General features: G+C 35.6%; 1 protein-coding gene across 2 annotated transcripts in view; it reads left to right on the forward strand.

Moving 5' to 3' along the window:
* Positions 1-22,191, forward strand: part of LOC133289189 (callose synthase 9) — a 60,916-nt gene extending 38,725 nt beyond the window's left edge. For both annotated transcript variants that reach the window (XM_061487074.1, XM_061487083.1), the window contains exons 39-53: positions 208-323; positions 413-496; positions 587-699; positions 5,179-5,231; positions 5,293-5,469; positions 6,209-6,256; positions 6,668-6,826; positions 7,795-7,908; positions 7,982-8,070; positions 11,486-11,641; positions 11,716-11,818; positions 13,366-13,485; positions 14,902-14,952; positions 15,042-15,224; positions 21,767-22,191. In XM_061487074.1, the coding sequence (XP_061343058.1) occupies positions 208-323; positions 413-496; positions 587-699; positions 5,179-5,231; positions 5,293-5,469; positions 6,209-6,256; positions 6,668-6,826; positions 7,795-7,908; positions 7,982-8,070; positions 11,486-11,641; positions 11,716-11,818; positions 13,366-13,485; positions 14,902-14,952; positions 15,042-15,224; positions 21,767-22,003 (1,803 nt within the window). In that variant the 3' untranslated portion in view covers positions 22,004-22,191. The remainder of the gene's footprint in view (positions 1-207; positions 324-412; positions 497-586; positions 700-5,178; positions 5,232-5,292; positions 5,470-6,208; positions 6,257-6,667; positions 6,827-7,794; positions 7,909-7,981; positions 8,071-11,485; positions 11,642-11,715; positions 11,819-13,365; positions 13,486-14,901; positions 14,953-15,041; positions 15,225-21,766) is intronic.
* The last annotated feature ends 172 nt before the right edge of the window (positions 22,192-22,363 follow it).

Below are 22,363 nucleotides of genomic sequence, written 5' to 3' on the forward strand. Positions count from 1 at the left end.
TGAAATTTCCCAGTGTAATTATTCAAGGTGGTAGAGCCACCTTTGGATTTTTGTGCCAAAAACTCTTGGATTTTTGTATCAACATTATTAGTCTTAAATTGTAAATATTTATACGAGTTAAAATATTAAGATTCAGAATTCCAAGTTTCAATTTATATTTTGGTTGCAGTTGCTTGAGTTGCGAAGCTTACTAGAATTTGGTTACAGGATAACTATTTTGAGGAGGCTTTGAAGATGAGAAATCTTCTCGAAGAATTTCATTCTGATCATGGGCTTCGTCCTCCTACCATACTTGGTGTTAGAGAACATGTCTTTACCGGAAGGTATGTGTGGCTTAAATCCTGTATATTGTTTATTTTTTTGACTTTTTGGTGTTTATATTTTTGAGTAATTTTTTTGTTACTGTATGCAGTGTCTCATCTTTGGCCTCATTTATGTCCAATCAAGAAACTAGTTTTGTGACTTTGGGCCAACGGGTTTTAGCAAATCCTTTGAAGTAAACCCATCTACATCAAATAATGGTTTTTTTGTTTTTCCGAAATTGAAACTAATTGAAGCTAAAATATGTTAATTATGATCTGTTCAGGGTCCGTATGCATTATGGGCATCCTGATGTTTTTGATAGATTGTTCCACATAACCCGTGGTGGTATCAGCAAGGCTTCTCGTGTTATCAACATTAGTGAAGACATCTACTCAGGTATGGCTGTTGCTTCTGCTCCATAGGATTTTGGCAGTTCTATTGAGGAACAAAATGTCACAATGTTGTACTTTAGTTACCAATCCTACCATTAAAATGAAAGTTTTTTTAAACAGTTGAAATTATAATTATTACAACTACCTTTCAATTTTATTTTGAAAGTTATCTGTATTTGGTGATTATAGTTATGTTACTAACCAAAAAAAAATAGTATAGTAATTCAAATACATTGCCGGTGGTATGGTATTTTATAAACTTGGTGGAATATAAGATTTTAGGCTGACTAACTCTAACTTGGTTTTTAAAAAAAGGGAAATGAGTATGGTTGCTCTGCCATATCTTCTCCACCCCGCTCTGCCCTTGGTTAGTTCGAAGATCTGTTGCATCTTTATTTTGACTCATGGGGTGTGAGAATTTTTGTTTGTCTGGCATGAGCAAACACAATTGTATTTTGGAAGTTGTGCTACAAACCTAAAATAGATGCGATGTTGTATGGTCTTTTGGGTAAATGTGCATGACACTTCTCTTCATAGATTACTTATTATGCCATCAGAATGGATGGGATCGATGTTAAGATTGAGATCTTACGCAAGATCAGGAAGGGGTGGTAGGATCGTAAATCGTGGGATTGACACGGATCGTAAGATCGTATTACCTAAGATACAAAATTAACCATATATATGTTTGTAAAATAACTTATTTCAATTGTCAAACTCATTAATATAATGCAAATGTCCTAAGACTCATTACCTATAGCATAAGTCAAGGAAGATAAGTCCCAATAACAATAGAGTTAACAATACATAAAACCAAAAGTCAAAAACAACAAAAGAAAGAAAAGAGTTCAACATCTCTAATTTAAATAGTCATTCAAGTTAAAATCATGAATGGCAGTATCCTCTCTTCCACTCCTCCTTTAACAAGTTCATCAACACAATTAGGAATGTCCAAATCATTCAAGTGAAAATGCTCCCGTTCTTCAACTTCGTTCAAGTCTTCTTCATAAGGAGCATCCAAATCAAATTGGTCTATTTCTACATCTTCCAAATCTTCTTTGTTTTCCACAATCTTATATTCAATAAATTGTCTAGGTTTCTTCTTAGCCAATCTTCAGTTAGCTATCACAAAAACAAAACCATTCATTGTCTTCTGCTTTAAATTATTTCTTTTCTTTGTATGGACCTAAACAAATACAAAGCAATTAATACACAACTCATATCATATGTTTCATGTTTGAAACGAAATACAATCCATACTTAGAATTATTGAAATTAATCAAATTATACCATCTTAAAGGCACTCCAACTTCGCTCACACTCAAAGGATTTGCTTATCAAGCTTAGCACACGAATAACAAGTTTTCAGAGCTATGTAACTTTATTCCCATAAGATTCCCACCATGTTGCTTGACTTTTGGACTCAACTCCCTTCCTTGCTAATGGCTTCACTAAAAAACCTATTTGATACTTGAATTTTTAAAGTTTCTTATCACTCACACTTACACCATCAAGATCCCCCACCATCCTTTGTATACAATCATATAGTACAAGTTTTACTTCAAGTTCCATTTCAAATGAAGGAGAATAATGAAGTTTGGGTTTAAGGAAATAGCGTGCACCATTCAAAGGCCTATGGAGTCACTTGTCGACACAAATGACAATGATTTTTCAAAACTCTTTGTCCATAATCACATCTTCAATAAGCTTTTAATCCTTTAACTTTGCAAATAGGCTACTATAAAAAACCAATTCAACCCCGAAAGCTTAAGCTGTTGGGTGAGGCTACATTAATGGTTTTATATATCTCTAACACACTCCTTCACACGAGAGCCCACTGGGTTTGAAAGGTGGACAATACACAGACTCACCTATCTGTGCTAAGAAACACCACAAAACTTAATTAATTATTAATTAAATGGGTGGCGGTGAGGATCGAACTCGTGATACCGAGACTCTGATACTATGTAAAGAATCAATTCAACTTAAAAACATAAGTTGTTGGGTGAGATTACATTAATGGTTTTATATATCTCTAATAGCTACCCTTCCATTAATCAAAGTTGAACATTCTTATCGGTGGAAGTTTGTTCTCTAGAGGCATCCTAAAGTCAAGTAAGATGTGGCAAAGCGAGTCTTGGCGGGTCTTATCAAATCTTTTCCTTTGGTGAAGCTCTGCAATAAAGAAATAAGAAAAGTCCTTGAATAAATATAAGTTGTACTTTTTTTGCCTTGGAAATTGTTTTGTAGTGAGCCAATATCTTTTTCTTTATATCCTCCAACATCAAGTCAATGCAATGTGCTGCACAAGGTGTCCAATACAACATTTTTCTTTTCTCCATCAACCCTCTTAACAGCTTTATATTTGTAGCATTATCTGTCACAACTTGGACACCATTTTCTTCACTAACCTCCTTAACCACTTCATCAATAATCTTAAAATTTTTATTTTTCTTCTTTTATTAGTCCACCCGTCAAACATTGTTGTGCATCCCGTTTTCTTCCTTTGAGCTTAGTGTTCTTCAATAGTTGACATTGTCATATCACATTGTTGCTTCAAATATTTTACTTTACTCATGGTATGATGCTGGCTTGAAACCCAATCCATGTCTTAAAATAGATTCACACATCTTTTTGAATTTATCACAATTTAACACATTGAAAGGAATGATATTGTTGTAAATAAAAGAATATATGTCAAGGCATTCCTCCTCTCTCACATTCTTCTTAAGTATGGCGTTGATGGTTGTTTGAGTAGTTTTTGTGCTTTTCTTGAAAATACTAGACCCACCACCTTCATCCCTTTTTCTTTTTTCAATTTCATAATCAGTCTCTTCTTCGTTTAGTTGTGTGATAAGTTTTTTTATTAATTTTTTTACAATCCAGTTATAATATCCAACATTTTTTTCTTGATTTCTTCGGGCACCACTTTGCGTACTCCAACGTTTTTTTGTTTTCCAGCCAAATTATGCTTTAGTTAGTAAATACCTTTGGTCACTACCTTCTCATAATATTTGCATTTTACTTTTCTTATATCTCCCTCAATTGGAACACCATGTTTCCATCCAACATCTTATCTATTCCCAACAACAGTTTTGTGCAAACAATTTCCTAAACTAGAGGCCAAAAGAGCTTCAACACAACATCACTACTTGAAGTCATACTTAATAAATAGCAATTCAAAATTTATTAAGAACTGCAATGAACCATAAAGATAATTAATTTTACCAATTAGAACAGTGCCAAAGAGTACTTTTCTTTTGGATAACAACTTTGGAATATAGAAGAAAGTATTTTATTAAAAAAATGTGAGCTATCCCCTATTGCAGCCATCAAATCCCTTCACATTTTTGTCCTAAACTATAGTATTGTGAAAATCAAATCCAATGAATTGTTGCTTTCACTAATATCGTGTATGCTGAATAACATATATACTTAATGTTGCTTTCACTATTATCGTGTTGACACAACACAAGACTAATAACCTTTAAGAAGATTAATGTGGTTTGTTAGAGATATATAAAACCATTAGTGTAGCTTCACCTAATAGTTTAAGCTGTTGGGTTGAATTTGTTTTTGACATGGTATCAGAGCCTTGGTGTCACGGGTTCGATCTTCACCGCTCTCTATTTAATTAATAATTAATTAAGTCTTGTGGAGTTTCTTAGCACAGGTAGGCTTGGCCTGATGCATCATCCACCCTTTAAGCCCAATGGGCTCTCGTGTGAGGGGGGCTTGTTAGAGATGTATAAAACCATTAATGTAACCTTACCCAATACCTTAAGCTTTTAAGTTGAATTGGTTCTTTACATGGGTCAATTTTGTGTTTCCGGGTTGACACGCAATGCGACATGAATTTTTTCATGTCAGTTTCTTTTTTAACACGAAAACAATATGAATTTGAAAAAGGATTGACCCAAACACCAATTTCTTGTGCCGTGTCAGTGGGTCGACCCTAATGGTATCAAAGCCTCTATCATCAAATGTTCTAGAATTTGATCCTTGTCAGTCCTGTTCTTTTAATAAACAATTGAATTTCAGTACAAGATAGGTAGGTCTGAGCATTGTCCATATTTCAAAAACAGAAATCATCCTAACAACATGACTTCAAGTAACACTGCATTGCACTGCATTAATGAGTAAGTTATAAAGAGAGTTTATTGCCAATGTAATTGTTAGAAAATAAGCTGAATTGCTTAGCTTAGTTATGTTCCATCTAGTACTAGGACTAGCTTATTCTGGAGTAGGTTTAGTCTGCTCCACAAACAGACTTTTAACTGTTTTCTAGAAGGTTGTAAGTGCATCTAACAAATTCTATTAGAGTTATTTTTGGACTCTAGTTTAGATCCTAGTCTACAAATATACAAATCCATGTACAGGATAGATCAGAAAATATAATCACACTTTCAGATTCACTGTCTGCAGTGTTTTCATTTTTGTTCCCATTCTCACTTTTCTTTTCTTGATCCTTGTTAACACACAGGATTCAATTCAACCTTACGTCAAGGAAATATTACACATCATGAATATATTCAGGTGAGGCTCGTTATTAATGATGCATCTGCAACAAACCCTGTTCTAATAGTAAAATTTACAGGTTGGTAAGGGAAGAGATGTTGGGCTCAATCAGATTGCATTATTCGAAGGGAAGGTTTCTGGTGGTAATGGTGAACAAGTTCTCAGTCGTGATGTGTACAGACTTGGACAACTTTTTGATTTCTTCCGGATGATGTCCTTTTACTTTACAACCGTTGGTTACTACTTTTGTACAATGGTATGCAATTTATGCATCATAGTTATTTATTGTTTTGATAGATTTATAAATCGGGAGCATCCCTCATTCTAGGCTCTTAGCACTTACCCATCATGCATCCCCACCTTGTTAATAATAAAATCAGTCCTAGCCCCCGTGAGAGGCTCCTTGAAGTTGAACAAATCTTACAAAGTGATGAGGAGATCGCTAGGTGGATGAAATGTAAAAATGCTTCAGTGACCAAAAAAAAATGCTACCTAACAATGATTCTCTATGGTAGTAAATTTTGGGCAAGAGTCACAACAAGTCCCAAAATCAAGCATAGCATGAATGCCAATGTTGAGATAGAGTAGCCTATTGAGGAAAAAATGGCAGAAACTTGTTTAAGGTTGTCTGTTTATTTGCAAAGAAAACTAATAGAGGCTCTTCTGGTTAAAGTGTCTAGAGGAAGATCTACTAACACATTAGTTGGTTTTGTTGAAAACTTGAGTTTTGATAGAGTAAGAAGGCTTGGTCGTTGTGATTGTTTTCTGCAGATGCAATAGTAGCTAATGATCAATTTTAATTACCATGTAGAATATGAGAGGGAAAGAGAGAGAGAGAGAGAGCCCAACCACATTACAGTAACACTGACGCTCATTCTAACACAATCTCATGGAATGAAATTTTTCCTGTCTTATAATTTTTTAATCATCAGAATGTATATTTTGTATCCAAACTTTTCTTCATCTGAGGAATTTTTTTATTTATCAAATTGCAGTTAACGGTGCTTACTGTATATGCCTTTCTTTATGGAAAAACGTATTTGGTAAGTTGGATTTCATTGATCTAAGCTTTTCATTATTTCAATATTATCATGCATTGTGCCAGATTGTCTTTTCCTTTTGTTCAAAACTTCCTTTATTTTTCTGGAGTTTCATAGTGTCAAATGTTTGTGGTTCACACCAGATCTAGGTCTGTGGTTTGTCTAAAGTGGGAGATGGTTTCATATCACATTTTTTTACTATTTTGTTCCTTATTTTAATGATATTATTTGCACCAATCTCTCAGTTTCAAGTTTTTTTAGCAATTTATAGTGGAATAGACGAAGGGGACAGCATGTAAAACAAGTGAATGGTAAAAGAACACAGCTAGTATAGCTTGGGACAAAAAATATAAACAAATACTTATGGCTGCAGTTATTTCTACCCTTATGAATGCAAGTGCAATCTGTTTCCAGGCACTATCTGGTGTCGGTGAAACCATTGAAGAAAGGGCTAGGATAACTAAGAACACTGCCCTGAGTGCAGCTTTGAATACGCAGTTTCTCTTTCAAATTGGTGTCTTCACTGCTGTGCCAATGGTCTTGGGCTTCATTCTTGAACAAGGTTTCTTGAGGGTAAGTGTGCGTTTGTATTGTTAAAATATATGAAAAATATCTTTTGATATCTTGGTTGTATCTTGGAAGAGTTTTAAATCTCTTAGATGATCTCTTAAGTAGAGTTTCCTTATTTCTTTATTTTTTCATGATTTATTTCTGTAAAGAACCAATTCAACCCAAAAGGTTAAGCTGTTAGGTGAGTTTACATTAATGGTTTTCATACTTCGCTAACATGTCCCCTCACACGAGAGCCCACTAGCCTTGAAGGGTGGATCCTGTGCTAAGAAATTTCATAAGACTTAATTAATTATGAATTAAATAGGGGGCGATAATGCACAGACCCACCTACCTTTAATATCATGTAAAGAACTAATTCAACCCAAAAGCTTAAGCTGCTGGGTGATGTTACATTAATGGTTTTTATACTTCGCTAACAATTTCATTATTTAATTAGGATTTGGTGTTTAATATCAATATAAATAGGAATTGATTCTTTATAGTATCTATTGCATCTTAACACATAATTCACAACAATATCAATATAATTTTATTATTCTGAATATTCATTTTCCTCTCTATACCTAAATCCCTATAATTTCAGCATGTTATTAGAGCAATACCATCATGTTTGACTTATCCTATCACTATTCAGCTGTCAACACTTTACTCTGTTATTACGATGTCATTTTCTCCATGATTATTTTCACCACTGACCATGTACAAATTCCGAGCACTTCCATTCTAAAAGGCCAAGACCAACTGTACATCCTGGTGGCATTATATTTATTTTGCTACTGTTCCTGCATGTTTGGGGCAATGGGTTTGATTTGGCAATAATTTCAATATTATTAATAATGAAATTTCTTCTTGTTTAAGGATGCATGCAAGGATTTCCTCAACTCTATCCTTGCAAGTTGGGGGGTTTAATGAGGAGAGGTTTATTTTTGTTGATTCTATCTTGAACATTTTTTTTTATTGCACTGCAGGCCATTGTCAGTTTTGTCACTATGCAGTTCCAGCTCTGCACTGTCTTTTTCACATTTTCTTTGGGTACAAGAACACATTATTTTGGTCGGACCATTCTTCATGGTGGTGCAAGGGTTTGTCTACCTACCTTCTGTTGTCTCTTTTCTATTTCTCTTCTCAACTGTTAATATTTTTATTTGTCAACAGTATCAAGCTACTGGCCGTGGGTTTGTTGTCCGCCATATCAAATTTTCAGAGAATTACAGACTCTACTCTCGTAGTCATTTTGTTAAGGGGTGAGGCTCACTGTTTTTCTAGGTGGACTATACATTAGGGGAATATATAGTGTGATTATTGAGCTACATTAAGTTTCCCCAATTCTAATTCATTCAACTATTGCTAATTCTGTCTCTTTCTAACATTTGTTGCTCAACTCATCAGTTTCCCATCTGTGCTAAAAAAATTCAAGTAGCATAGAATTTCAGGGAGCAAGATCAGCGTTTTATTTCTCTCTCTTGTTCTATATTTCTTGATTTTTTTGAAAATCAAATATGGCAAATCATGTTTTTATCTTCCTTAGCTTACTCTGTCAGTCTGTAAGACAAATTAAGCTTTATTTATTATCATGTTGCATTTCTAGCACAACATGATTATTTAGTACAGTTGTATGAATAGGAAAATAATAGATTTCAAGAGTTTTGGCTTTAGATTGTTTCGAAGAATTAATGAGTTAAAGATTCGATCTAGAGCGAGTCAGTAAAATGGAGACCTGAGATTCCAATTGGTATGAGGGGTTTAAAGTAGAGTAAGGAAGTAGTGCTACTTCATTGAGAAAGAGCTATATGTGCATGGGTTGTTTGAGAGGACTTGAATTTGAGAATTATGTCTAATCAAAATACAAAAGTATCTATATTTATAATAAGAAATTATATGTGCTTGGTCCCGATTTACACAATGTGATACTTTAATATAAAAACCTATATATATTTTAACACTCCCCTCAAACTGACATATATCATAGGCACTAAGCTTGTCATAAACTGGTGGACATATATCTGCAAGTTAATTATGAGAAGTAACAAAAGCTATTTTAATTTCCCCAGACTGGATCTTCTCTCGCACAAAATGACAATCAATTTCAATGTGCTTGGTTCTTTCATAAAAGACTAGATTTGAGGAAACATGTAATGCCACATGATTGTCACAAATTAACTTCATTGGTTGTTCGCAGACGCTCAATTCTTTAATCAACTACTTTAACAAAATGTGATAAGGAACTTCATTGTCTAATACAGAGAAAGACATGCAGTTTATAAGATAATATGATGTAAGAACAACCTACCCCCAATAATGAAGAGGAACATTGATATGCAGTTTTAGAATTCCAGTTGTTTCAATTAGGTGTCGATTTTTAAGTTCAACTATGTCATTCTATTGCAGAGTATGAGGACAAATAGTTTGATGTAAGGTACCTTGCTAAGTCAAGAATTCTTGCAGATTAGAGGCCTTATTTTCTCGCACATTGTCTCTACGCAAAACACGAATAGTGGTTCCAAAATTGGGTACGAACTTCAGCACAAAAATTCTTATAGACAGGGATCAATTAGAGCAGTTCTTCATCAAGAAAACCCAGGTGCAACAAGAGTAATCATCAACAAAATATGAGAATCCCAAATTGGACTTGACCTGACTTGAGCACCAAATATCTGAATGAACAAGAGAGAGAGGAACCTAGAACCTTTGCCTTTTTGTTGTCACGACTAGCAAAGGAGGAGGAACACGTGTGTTTCCCTTGTTGACTAGACTCACTATTCAAAGACTGTAAACGAGACAGATGAGGGGCCATCTTATGGAGTTTGGACAGACTTGGAAATCTAAGACGACTGTGAATTAGGCCTGGAGAATTTGTCATGGTATGTGCCACTGGAGAACTAGGCATAACAAGATGGTAAAGGCCACATGACTCACTACCAACTTCAATCGTCCTTTTAGTACCCAGATCTTGCTTAAGAACAATTTTTGCATGAAAGGTAAAGAAACAATGAATAGAGCAAATGAGTTGACTAACATATATTAAATTAAAAGAACGACCAAGAATATAAAGATCCGAGGTTAAAGATAAAGAGGGATACGACTGTGCTTGTCCAATTCCGCAAACAACATCTTGGTGCCATCGAAAGGGTAACTTGAGATAAATATTTTGCATAGATAAGAGATGTGAGAAGATCCTTATTACCACAAAGATGATTGGAAGCACTAGAATCAATTATCCACGGTCTAAGAGATGGTTGAGAAATGGAAGCAATAAGATTACTGATTCGTGAAGAATAATTTGAGCGAAAGAATGTTTCACAGTCTACACCTGAAATAGGCACAAAAAGAGCTGAAGATGGAGGTATGTGAAATAGAGTGACCCCCTGCCAAAGAAGGTCAAATTTGGGTGGAGGAGATTTGGGTGGAGGAGATTTGGGTGCTCTTTTATGTCCTTGGTCAACGGCGAACAACCACCAGAAATAGCCACATGCATCGGTAGAAGATGACGCATGGCGTTCATGCGCAGAGATAACGAAGGCAAGTGGGAGCGCATGAGCTGTTTTCTTTCATCGCAACTTCAATGGCTGCATAGATCGGTAGCGAGCACTCCTTTCTTTATATGCTCATCGATTGGAACTTTGCCAAAGAATTTTCCTGCGTGTTGGTTGGCAGCGTTGACAATAGGAAATGTGGTGGATGGAGGAGAACAATGGCTGGTTGGATGCTTGGCCGATTAGAGATTGCCAATATAAAGCGTGGCTGGGGTTTAAGGCCACTGCAACGTGGGCAGAGCTTAATTAGGATTTGGGTTTAGCAGAAGCTAGATGTAAAGAACCAATTCAACCCAAAAGCTTAAGCTGGTGGGTGAGGGCTTTTTAATGGTTTATACTATTCTCTAACACGCCCCTCACACGATAGGCTTGAAGGGTGGACAATGCACAGGCTTACCTACATGTGTTAAGAAAATTCCACAAGAGAAAGTGGAAGGCGGTGAGGATCGAACCCGGGACACGAGGCTCTGATACTATGTAAAGAACCAATTCAACCCAAAAGCTTAAGCTGGTGGGTGAGGGCTTTTTAATGGTTTAATTATTCTCTAACACTAGACTCCCAAATCAAGAGCTCTAGTACCAACTTGAATCTTGGAATCGTGTGTCTAATTAAACTACACAAGGATCTATATTTATAATAAGAAATTATATGGGCTTGGGCCCTATTTACAGAATGTGATACTAAAATATAGACAGCCTATACCAATATATATTCTAACTAGAAGGTTAACATGTTAGTTTTACTATTTTGGTAAAAAAAGTTTAGATGAAGATGAGGTTGTCCTATTCAAAGCTCAGGACAAGCCATGCCATGACCTACCAATGAAGGACCACGAGCAGGAATCACATCCAAGACCTTTGTGTGAATGCAGTTTGATTATACCACTTTAGCCAATCCTTATTGACATTGGATGTATTAATATGAACCATTTAGTTTGGGCTGACAGCTGTAGAAAACTCTTGTCACTCGCATGAAATCAGTGCTCTCACATTATAGGTGTTAGGATAGCTCACATATTAGGCCACCCAGTCTTTAAGAAATTATTATCTTATTTTCCTTAATTAGTTTATTATTTTCCTTCATCTGAAATGTAATCATTATATTCCTATATCTTCTTGTCTTCAGGTTGGAAGTTGCACTTTTGTTGATAGTATATCTTGCTTATGGTTATAATGAAGGTGCAATCTCGTACATACTTCTGAGTATAAGCAGTTGGTTTATGGCTTTATCCTGGTTGTTTGCTCCATATTTGTTCAACCCGTCTGGATTTGAGTGGCAAAAGTAAGTTTATCTTTGTAACTTTTCAGGTAGACCTCTCATATTTACTGATTTTTCTTGTTATGGTGTTATTTTAGGGTGGTGGAAGACTTCCGGGATTGGACAAATTGGCTACTTTACAGGGGTGGAATTGGTGTTAAGGGAGAAGAAAGCTGGGAAGCTTGGTGGGAAGAAGAACTGGTATTCCATATTTTGCCTTGATTGTTTTTAAATGTTTTTCTTGCTTTTATATTTCTTTTTAGGGGAAAAATATGTGTCATTTTAAAGGATGTAAAGTTGTGTCATTTTAAGAGAGAGAAAGAGATAGATAAAGGAGAAGAGAGAGTTGACAAAAAAAATAAAAGTGTGGGTCTCGCCTCTTTGTGAGAGTGAAATGATATAAGTTGTGTCATTTAAAAGGATAAACATTTTTCCCTTCTTTTTATGCCTGGCTATTAATAAATTTGGTACTTGATATTTAAACTCACAAAAGATTCCAAACTCCCTCTGAGGTTATAGGTAGAGTACAATGACATATTACAGATTCGCAGACCTCTATTTTGATATGTTTGTTATTTGCAGTTCTTATTCTAAATTGACCAATTTATTTTTACATTGTTGGGTTGCTGCTTTCCTTTAGAATAATGCTTGATGTGCTTAGTGAATGTTGTGTCATTGCTTTCTATTATGAACCCACTCTCCCAAAAGCTTAGGTGATGATGCATGAATTGTTTTATATTATAATTCTAATACATCCCTTCGTGCAAGAGTTCTTTAGACTTCAAGCTTGAAGAATGTGTAGGCCCACCTACATTGTTTTGAAACTTCACTTTTTATTTGAAAAATGGAGTTAATAAGGATCGAATTCTAGACCGCTTGGTCATAAAGTCTCTGTTACCATGTCATGAACCTGCTTTGCTTTGCCAAAAGCTTAAGTTGTTACGTGAGTTAAGAATAAATGATTTTATATTATATTTCTAACAATTTCCATTTGAAGAAGTTTCTCAGATGTTTTAATGGTTTTTGTAGAATCCTAAATTTTGTTGCAATAGCAATTTAAGCAGTTCTGTAGGGTTTTGGTTGGAGCAGAATGCCTGTGTCTTTAAGGGCATCTCTATGCCCCGCCCTTAGATATGTAATGGGATAGGATTGTTGTAATGGTGTTACAATTGTCTATGTGGATTCTTTCTGTTTCAAGAGTTTCCTTTTCTAACATGCATGCACAATTTTGTTAAGCAGTGTGCGTGAGTATTTGAATAACATATGGCTCTTCTATTGTTCTTAAAGTTGCTGATCTTGAATTGCTGTCAAAATAAGATAAAAAAAACTAAATTACAATGTCATAAACCCTCCGCACCCCGCACCCCACAAAAAAAAAAAAAACCACAAGCCCAAAATAATAATAATAATAATAAAAAAAATGCATTATAATAATAACTATTTTCCCCTTAAGATAACTCTGTTTTGGCTTCGTCTGTGTTTATCATGTTTATAGATCTTTTTTGCATTCTGTTCTTAAACATATGGCTCTTCTATTGTTCTTAAAGTTGCTGATCTTGAATTGCTGTCAAGATAAGATGAAAAAAAAAGCTAAATTACAATGCCATAAACTCCCCCCCCCCCCAAAAAAAAAAAAAAGAAAGAAGAAAAAAACCATCTTCCCCTTAATATAACTCTGTTTTGGCTTCGTCTGTGTTTATTATAGATCTTTTTTGCATTCTTGATATTTATAAATCATTTGTCTACAGGCTCATATCAGGAGCTTGGGTTCAAGGATAGCAGAGACCATCCTGAGTCTAAGATTTTTTATCTTCCAATATGGTATTGTGTACAAGCTTAACGTGAAAGGAACAGATACTTCATTGACGGTATTACATCATGTTTCTTCCTCTGTTTCCTTTTTTCTGTCCATTTGGATAAATACTATATCTTAATTATATTTTTTTAATAGTTTCCAGCTGTTTTAACATTAAAACTGAATTTGGTTTGCATAATTTTGCAATTCAGTACGCAGATTCTCGTGTTTAATTTTTTCATTTAAGATATAAGCAGAAGTAAATTTGTATGCTTTAATAAGGTTGTCAAATGTTAGAGAATGCCGTTAGCTCATGCTTCTTCAGAAAGTAGCTTAGCCTGTTCACAAACAGACCTCTACTTTGTAACAGCTGTCTCAACTCTGAATCTGCTGAAGTTCAGATCCTAGCCTAGCATATTCTCTATATTACACTATTGTATGAACAAATCATTCATAGATGAGTTATTGTTTCTGTTTCAGATCCATCTCTCTCTGCCCCCCTTCCCCCTTCTCTCTCTCTCTCTCTCTCTCTTTCTCTCTCTCACTTTCTGCTCTCTGTTTCGCATATATACTCAGATCTTTTTCTGATCCTTCACATTGCATCAGTGCACATTTTCTACATGGCATCAATGCACATCATGTAGGCTGGCCCAATTAGCCCACATCAAGACGGGCCAATTAGGCCAGAAATTTTTTGTTTTAATTTTGTTATTCAGGCTTGATTGTTGGGCTTGCCCATTTTGACCCCCTAAAAACAGAGGGAAAAAATAGCCCTTGGTTTTTTTATTTATCCCCCACAACCATTTCATCTCTTGTTGCCCTATTTCTTTTGTTTTCTTAGTTGCAGTGTCATAAGGTATCTTCGAAAAATCTCTTTAATCTTGGTAACATCTTTTGAAGAAAAAGTAGTGTTTTGGAATCTTGGTTCAGAGCTTTGTCCCTCATGTCCACATGCATTTTGCAGGCAAGCTAGCAAGGTAATATAAAATAAGAGGACATTATTCATTGAAAAAATAGTCAAAAAAGTTCAAAATGACTTATACCATAAACTATTATTCTATAGAAACAAATTAAATAGAAGTTAGTAGGTTAAAGGTTTTTTTTTTCTAAGTTGAAGGATTTAGGTTTCTATAGTTAAGATGTACCGTTTTATGATTATAATATCTTTTGTTTTATTACGTAACATCTCCTAACCATGTCTTGTCCTATATCATTAAAATGTGCCATGTTGCTATTTCCTTGTTCTGGATCATATCTTTGCTTCCTAAGTACCAGCAGCGGCAGATGCCTTTTCTGCAGTGATGTTATTTATTTATTGAGAATTGACATCTTTGTTTATGTTTAAGCCAACCATTTATGCACATGCTTAGGAAGCAGTGGCTTGATTTGTGTTTATATTTTACCATTATTAGTTTGCAATTCTTTTTACATATTTACATGTACAGTGCAGGTTAGTCAACTGACTGCTTATGTTTCGCATTTTGCATAGGTATATGGACTCTCATGGGTAGTGCTGGCTGTGCTTATAATTCTTTTCAAGGTGCAAAAAATGCATTATGTGTGGTCTTAGATTACATGTGTATGTTGGTACTTTTGTATCTTAAGGCTGTCTGTATTCTTGCTCCATAGGTATTCACGTTTAGCCAGAAGATATCGGTCAACTTCCAGCTTCTTTTACGCTTTATACAAGGAATCACCCTCTTGTTGGCACTGGCTGGATTAGCTGTAGCAGTTATATTGACCAATCTGTCTGTGCCGGACATATTTGCTTCCATGTTAGCTTTCATTCCAACGGGATGGGGAATTCTGTCTGTGAGTTTTCTTTTCCTCTGATCCATTAGTGCTATTAATTATTTCATCTTTTGCAGTTGGGATTGCATGCTTACAATATCATTAGTGTAAAGTTTGAAGCCTTCATTGTAGTTTGATTCTTTATGTATCAAAGTTGTGTTGCCTTTTGGATTATGCATGTGTTTTTCTTTTGGATTATGCATGAACTGACTCACAATACTAACAGCATAAGCTAGGTCTAGTCTAGTATGAGCCAAATATATCAGTATCCCAACAAACTGCTGATATTGTCCTTTATCAACTGGAGGACTCTCCTCTTCATAACCCATCTTGTGATTCTGCTCAATAGGAGTACTAGAAGGTTTACACCCCAGTTTTCCCGCTTCTTTAAGAAGATCAAGGACATATTTCCTCTGGTTAATAAAAATTCCTTCATTTAAATGAGCTACCTCTATCCCTAGGAAAAGATCTCTAATTTCAAACTCACAGGCTAAAACAGAGATCTGGAACCGAGAGGAAGAGACGATCAGAAAACAGGTGGTCCGAGGTGAAACCTCGCCGTCACGCGCCGGAGAAGTGGTCGGAGCGTGGGTGTCACGCGTAGAAGAAAAGATGGTGCGTGGGAGCGCGTCCCTGGTCGATTGGAGCTGGGCTTTCGCTGGCAAGGTTGCTCGGAGGTGCTGATCCTGTCTGTGACTGGTCGGAATCATAGTTATTAATAGCGGGTAGCGGCCGATAGCGGCCAAGCTCAAAATTGCTATAGCGGATAGCGGTATAACCGCTACAACGAAGTCCATAAAAAAATTATTTAAAATTAAAAAATTTATATTATACTCAAAGGCAAAACGTGGAGGCCATGGGCTGAATAAATCAAATACGTGTAATGTTATATGGAGGTTTCATATTTTATGGGTTCGCTTTTTCTACATTCAATGTAGATAACTTATCTACATTGAGCCCAAACGACGTCGTTTTGAGGCGGAAATCAAAGTATTTTTGTAATTATAAGTTATTTCAGAGTTATAATAGTCTTTTTCATTATAATTTTTTAATTTTTCAACCCAAAACGTCGTCGTTTTAGCAGTGAATGTAGATAACTTATCTACATTCACTTTAGAAACATTAAAGCCATTATATTATACCCCAATTCTTAATACTCTGGCCATGTCCTTTTAAAATTATATATAATGAATAATATATTCTGTAATATACTAATTATATCATATTCAGAGTGTTCATGTAAAATAAAATTATAATATATAAACAAAATATTAAAAACATTAAAACATAGCAGTGCCCAACATCAACATCAACAACACCTTTATCCCAAATTAATTGGGGTCGGTGGTAGATGAACCCACATGAAAGATACAAAACGGTTGAAAAAAAAATAAAAATAAATAAATAAATAAATAAATTAATAAATAAATAAATAAATAAATAAAAAAAAACACAAATAAAATAAAATAAAAATATATGTATATATAAATAAATAAAAGTAAAAAAGAAAGGGACAAGAAGAAGTGAGGGAAATGAAGGAGAAAAGAACTAAAAAGGGACCATCTGGAACATAGGAATAACAGCGGGTCTAATCCTCCACCATACTTATAGCTTTTCTCTATTCCTTTCTAAGACATACTGTCCGCCAATCTATATCTCACTCCATTAAATCTTGTTTTACTACTTTCCCCCAAGTAAGCTTCGGCCTACCTCTGCCTCTTTTTGTGTTTAGCTTTTGGTAACAAACTTCTGTTCTTACAGGAGCATCCATGGGTCTTCTCATCACGTGCCCAAACCACCTCAATCTATGTTCTCTCATCTTCTCGGCTACCGGTACTACTCCGACCTTTCGTCGAATATCTTCATTTCTTATCTTATCCATCCTTGTGTAACCACACATCCACCTTAACATCCTCATCTCTGCTACTCCTATCTTATGCTCATGTTGCCTATGTGTTGGCCAGCATTCCGCTCCATATAGCATTGTCGGTCGTACTGCCGTTTTATAGAATTTTCCTTTTAACTTCAGGGGAATTTTGCGGTCACACAAAAATGCAGATGCACTACGTCATTTCATCCACCCTGCTCTGATTCTGTGATTTACATCCTCATCAATCTCTCCACCGTTTTGTAAAATGGAGCCCAAGTATTTAAAAGCATTTTTTTTGGGTACCTCTTGACCATTTAGATGCACAGGTTCTTGGTTCTCATCTTGTACCAGAGAAAACTCACACTTCAGATACTCAGTCTTGCTTGGACTTAATGTGAATCCTCTGGATTCCAATGTGCTTCTCCACAATTCAAGTTTTCTATTAACACCCTCCTTGCTCTCATCAATAAGCACAATATCGTCTGCAAAAAGCATACACCATGGCACTTCCTCTTGAATATCTTTTGTTAGTTCATCCATAACTAAGGCAAAGAGGTAAGGACTTAGAGCCGACCCTTGGTGTACACCTACCGTGATAGGAAAATAACTTGATGATCCGTTACAAGCTTTTACACATGTAGTAGCCCCATCATACATATCCTTGATTGCCTTTACATACTTTAATGGAACCTTTTTCTTCTCCAGGACCCACCATAAAACTTTCCTTGGAACCCTATCGTATGCTTTCTCAAGGTCTATGAACACCATATGCAAGTCCTTCTTCTTTTCTCGGTATCTTTCCATTAGTTGTCGCATCAAGAAAATGGCTTCCATGGTACATCTTCCTGGCATAAATCCAAATTGATTTACAGAAACCTTGGTATCTCTCCTCAAGCGATGTTCAATAACCCTCTCCCACAACTTCATAGTATGACTCATTAGCTTAATGCCTCTATAGTTTGAACAATTCTGTATATCTCCCTTGTTTTTGTAGATAGGCACAATCATACTTTTCCTCCATACATCAGGCATCTTATTCGTCTGGAGGATCTTATTAAAAAGATTGGTCAACCATTTTATTGCCACATCCCCCAGGCCTCTCCACACTTCAATAGGGACACCATCAGGCCCCAAGGTTTTATTAGTCTTCATCCTCTTTAAAGCCTCCTTAACTTCATGTGTATTAATTCTGCGTACAAATCTTCTATTCATATCATCATACGCGTCCTCTAAGTCCACCTCGCTTGTATCTCCATCCCCATTAAACAGCTTGTTGAAGTATTTCAACCATCTTTCATTTACATCTTCATCTCTCACTAGAAGTTTTTGATTTTCATCCTTGATGCATCTAACTTGAGTGAGGTCTTTACTTTTCTTATCCCTTATCCTTGCAAGTTTATAAATACCTCTTTCACCATCCTTGCTCCCAAGATTTTTATACAACTCGTCGAAAACCTTGCCTCTCGCTTCTCGCACTGCTTTCTTTGCATTTTTTCTCGCCAATCTAAACTTTTGCAGGTTCTCTTCACTGGGACTTTTATGCAAAGATCTAAAGCACTCCTTCTTATGTTTAATTGCCTCTTGCACCTCTCCATTCCACCACCATGTTTCCTTTGTATGAAATCCATTTCCTTTGCTTTCTCCCAACACCCTCCGTCCCAAATTTTGAATACACTTAGCTATCTCATTCCATATTGCATTTGCTCCTCCATCAAACTCCCAAGGTCCTTCGTGCAACATTCTATCATTGAACTTTCTCTCTCTTTTCCCTCCTTAAGCTTCCACCACCTTATCCTTGGATTTTGAGCCCTCTTCTTCATTGTACGTACTAACATCCAAGACTACCCGCTTATGTTGCATAGCAACACACTCTCCAGGGTAGACCTTACATTCGACACAAGAAGTTCTATCTTCTCTTCTAGCCAGGAAGAAATCAATCTGACTACGATTATGGCCACTATGATAAGTGATGATAAGTGATCAGGTGTGACTCCCTTTTTTGAAAAAAGGTGTTCACTAACATCAAATCGTAGGCTAGTGCAACATCCAAGATATCTTCTCCAGTCTCGTTTCTCGTCCCATAGCCAAAACATAGCAGTGCCCATTATAAATAAAATAATAAAAATATTAAAAACATAAAGAAATCAGAAAACATAAAATTATATATAATGAATAATATATTCTGTAATATACTGATTATATCATACTCAGATTGTTCATGTAAAATAAAATTGTAATATATAAATAAAATATTAAAAACATTAAAACATAGAAGTACCCATTATAAATAAAATAATAAAAATATTAAAAATATTAAAAACATTAAAAAGATAGCAGTACCCGTTAAATATCGTTGGTGAGGAAATCAGTGTTGCTAAATATCAATCCGAAGAGAGCTTGAAGGCAGAAAATAGAAAGGCTTGTCCGTAGAAAAGAGATTGAAGGCAGAAAATGTAGAAGAGAGAGAACAAAGGTAAAATATGAATGAAATAGAGAAGAAAGGCAGGTTAAATAATTAACCTAGCGGCCGAATGGATAAAGCCCAAGTAGGTTCTGATTTAAAAATCTGTTTTACCCTTATAATTAAAGTTGTAGACCATAATACCCTCCATTCCTCCTTTTCCATCGCTTTCTCACTGTAGCGTGCAATTGCCCCGCTAACCACGCTATCCGCTACTGCAAATTGTTGATCGCTACTGCCGCTACATTAAACAGTAGTGTTGCGTGCCTTCTGTTGCGGCATATGGCCGCTACCCGCTACAATAGCGATATTGCGTGCTATTGCGGCGCTATTTTCATCTATGGTCGGAATCCAAAAAGTCACTGGAACAGTGTTCACTGGTGAGAACAAGTGTGGTTCTAGCTTTTTGGAACAGTTTGGGTCGTGTGTTGGCCGGGAAATGTCCATAAAGGATAGATCAGATAAAAAGAAGTTCAATAATGGTTGTCTCGGTCCAAAAGGTCCTCGGAAAAATTTTCCGATGGCGGCTGGTGTCGTCGAGAGGCAAAGTAAAGGTTTTTGCTCTAATGGCGGCGGTAGTTGAAAAAAAGGATAATATTATTTGATAATTGTGTATTACATCTGTACAATTGCTCTTTATTTAAAGAGACTAATGGGCTAAGTCCAAAGAAGATTCTAGAATGGAAATAAATAAACAAATACAATTATTTACAACATTCTATTTTTAGAATTTGTTAGAGATATATAAAACTATTAATGTAGTCTCACATAATAGCTTAAGCTTTTGGGTTGAATTGATTTTTTAGATGGTATCAGAGCCTCAGTGTCACGGGTTCGATCTTCATCACCTCTCACTTTCTCTTGTGGAATTTCTTAGCAAAGTTAGGTTAGGCCTGATACATCATCCACCCTTCAAGCCAAATGAACTCTCATGTGAGGGGGCGTAGGAGAGATATATAAAACCATTAATATAGCCTCACCTAATAACTTAAACTTTTGAGTTAAATTGATTTTTTACAGTATTCATGCAATTCTCTATCAGAATTGCAAATTAAAACTTGCTCAATTTGGTTTAAATTTGTCCTTAACTGCCGCTGCTTACGTGTTAAGTAGCATATATAGCATGTTAGAAGTGACTAATTATTGATATTAGAGTTTCTTGCGCTGCCTCTTATAATGATACCATTGAGTATCTTTGACATCACAAAATGTGTTTGCCTTATTAATGGTATTTTGCAAATCTCCAACTCCAGAAGGAATGTCTATGCATCTAAAGAGTGGGAAAAAATGAATTAGAGCGTCCAACTGACAGATAAAAGCAAACGAAAATTTTGGGGGTTTAAGGTGTCTGGATCTATGGCTGTTTGTTTGGGTTATATGCTGTGTTTGATTTGGGTTAAACTTAGGAGAGGTATGATGTCACACGAAAAACATGTGATCTTGTATCTGTGTCAAGTGCTAACATGACAAAATGGTCAGTTGAATGTCAAATTACATTAGATCTGTCAGACTGTCACATCACGTGAAAAACTGGTCAATTGACGATTAGGCGATTACATTATGCGGGATGATGGTGGACATTGATAGTGTTGGTCAGTGGCATTGCATCAACTGAAACGGAGTGACTATATGACTTGATTTGGAAAACTAGAGGGATGAAAAGTAAAACTGGGCAGTAAGTTGGTGAGCCTGTGGTATCTGGTTTGGCCACTTTGAACCCCAATATAAATTGAGATTATTCTTGGCCAAGATCTAGCTTGTATGTATTATATCAGGGCCTTGATAACAAAGGATGCATTCAAGATTTCAATCTTCACACTAAGTTAAATTAAATTTTAGCAGTGCTTGGGTGGGCCTTTGCTTTTGCCATCAGTAATGCCTAGAGGTTTGGTGGAAGTAAAAACCATTTTTCAGCTTGTACCTCGAATCTGAAGATTTTAGGGTAACTGTATCCTTGACACATTTATTGTCTCATTTTTATAAAAAGCACGGCATGCCTTGTCTCCTTTACATCATTGTCTTTCATTTAATGAAATTATATCTTGCCCCATATGGATGTCGTATCTCATCTATTTAATCTATTTCATTGTTTGGCATCTAGAATCCTACACACATGTCCAAACACTATTTAATGTGCTGAAATGGAGCTGATATTGTATACGATTGTTTTAATATCTCATAGTATGTAGTGTCACTCTTTGATTTTTGTACACATTGACTGTCCTTGTATAGATTGCTGCTGCTTGGAAGCCTGTGATGAAGAGGCTGGGACTATGGAAATCCGTTCGATCGATTGCTCGTCTATATGACGCTGGCATGGGAATGCTCATCTTTGTACCCATTGCATTCTTTTCTTGGTTTCCTTTTGTGTCAACATTCCAAACTCGCCTCATGTTTAACCAGGCTTTTAGCCGAGGGTTAGAAATTTCTCTTATCCTTGCCGGGAACAATCCCAATAGTGGGATATAGTTGTGCTTGGATCATGCCTTGTTCCTGAATGATCTATTTATTTTTTTCGTGGGGAGGGTGAGAGTACGTAAATTTTCTTGTATGAAGCCTAAATTTTCTGTAGAACTTTTCAGAGTTGTGAATAGCGATGTATCATTATTCTTCTATTGTATTCCATTTATAAATCGTTTTATACAAATGGATGTAATATTTGCAATTTAAGTTTTGAATTCCCTTATATTCTGCTTAATTTTTATTTCCTGCAATGGAAGACAAATGTTTCTCCTGCTGATTTTTTTTATTTAAGTAGGAATTGAATTTATAACTTAATACAACTTATTCAAATCTCTCACTATTAGATTAATCCTAATGGCTTTTCCT

This window comes from Gastrolobium bilobum, unplaced genomic scaffold (genome assembly GCF_033153095.1).
Source record: "Gastrolobium bilobum isolate Gb01-03AN ecotype WA unplaced genomic scaffold, APGP_CSIRO_Gbil_v1 utg22497, whole genome shotgun sequence".
In the NCBI taxonomy this organism is placed as follows: Eukaryota; Viridiplantae; Streptophyta; class Magnoliopsida; order Fabales; family Fabaceae; genus Gastrolobium; species Gastrolobium bilobum.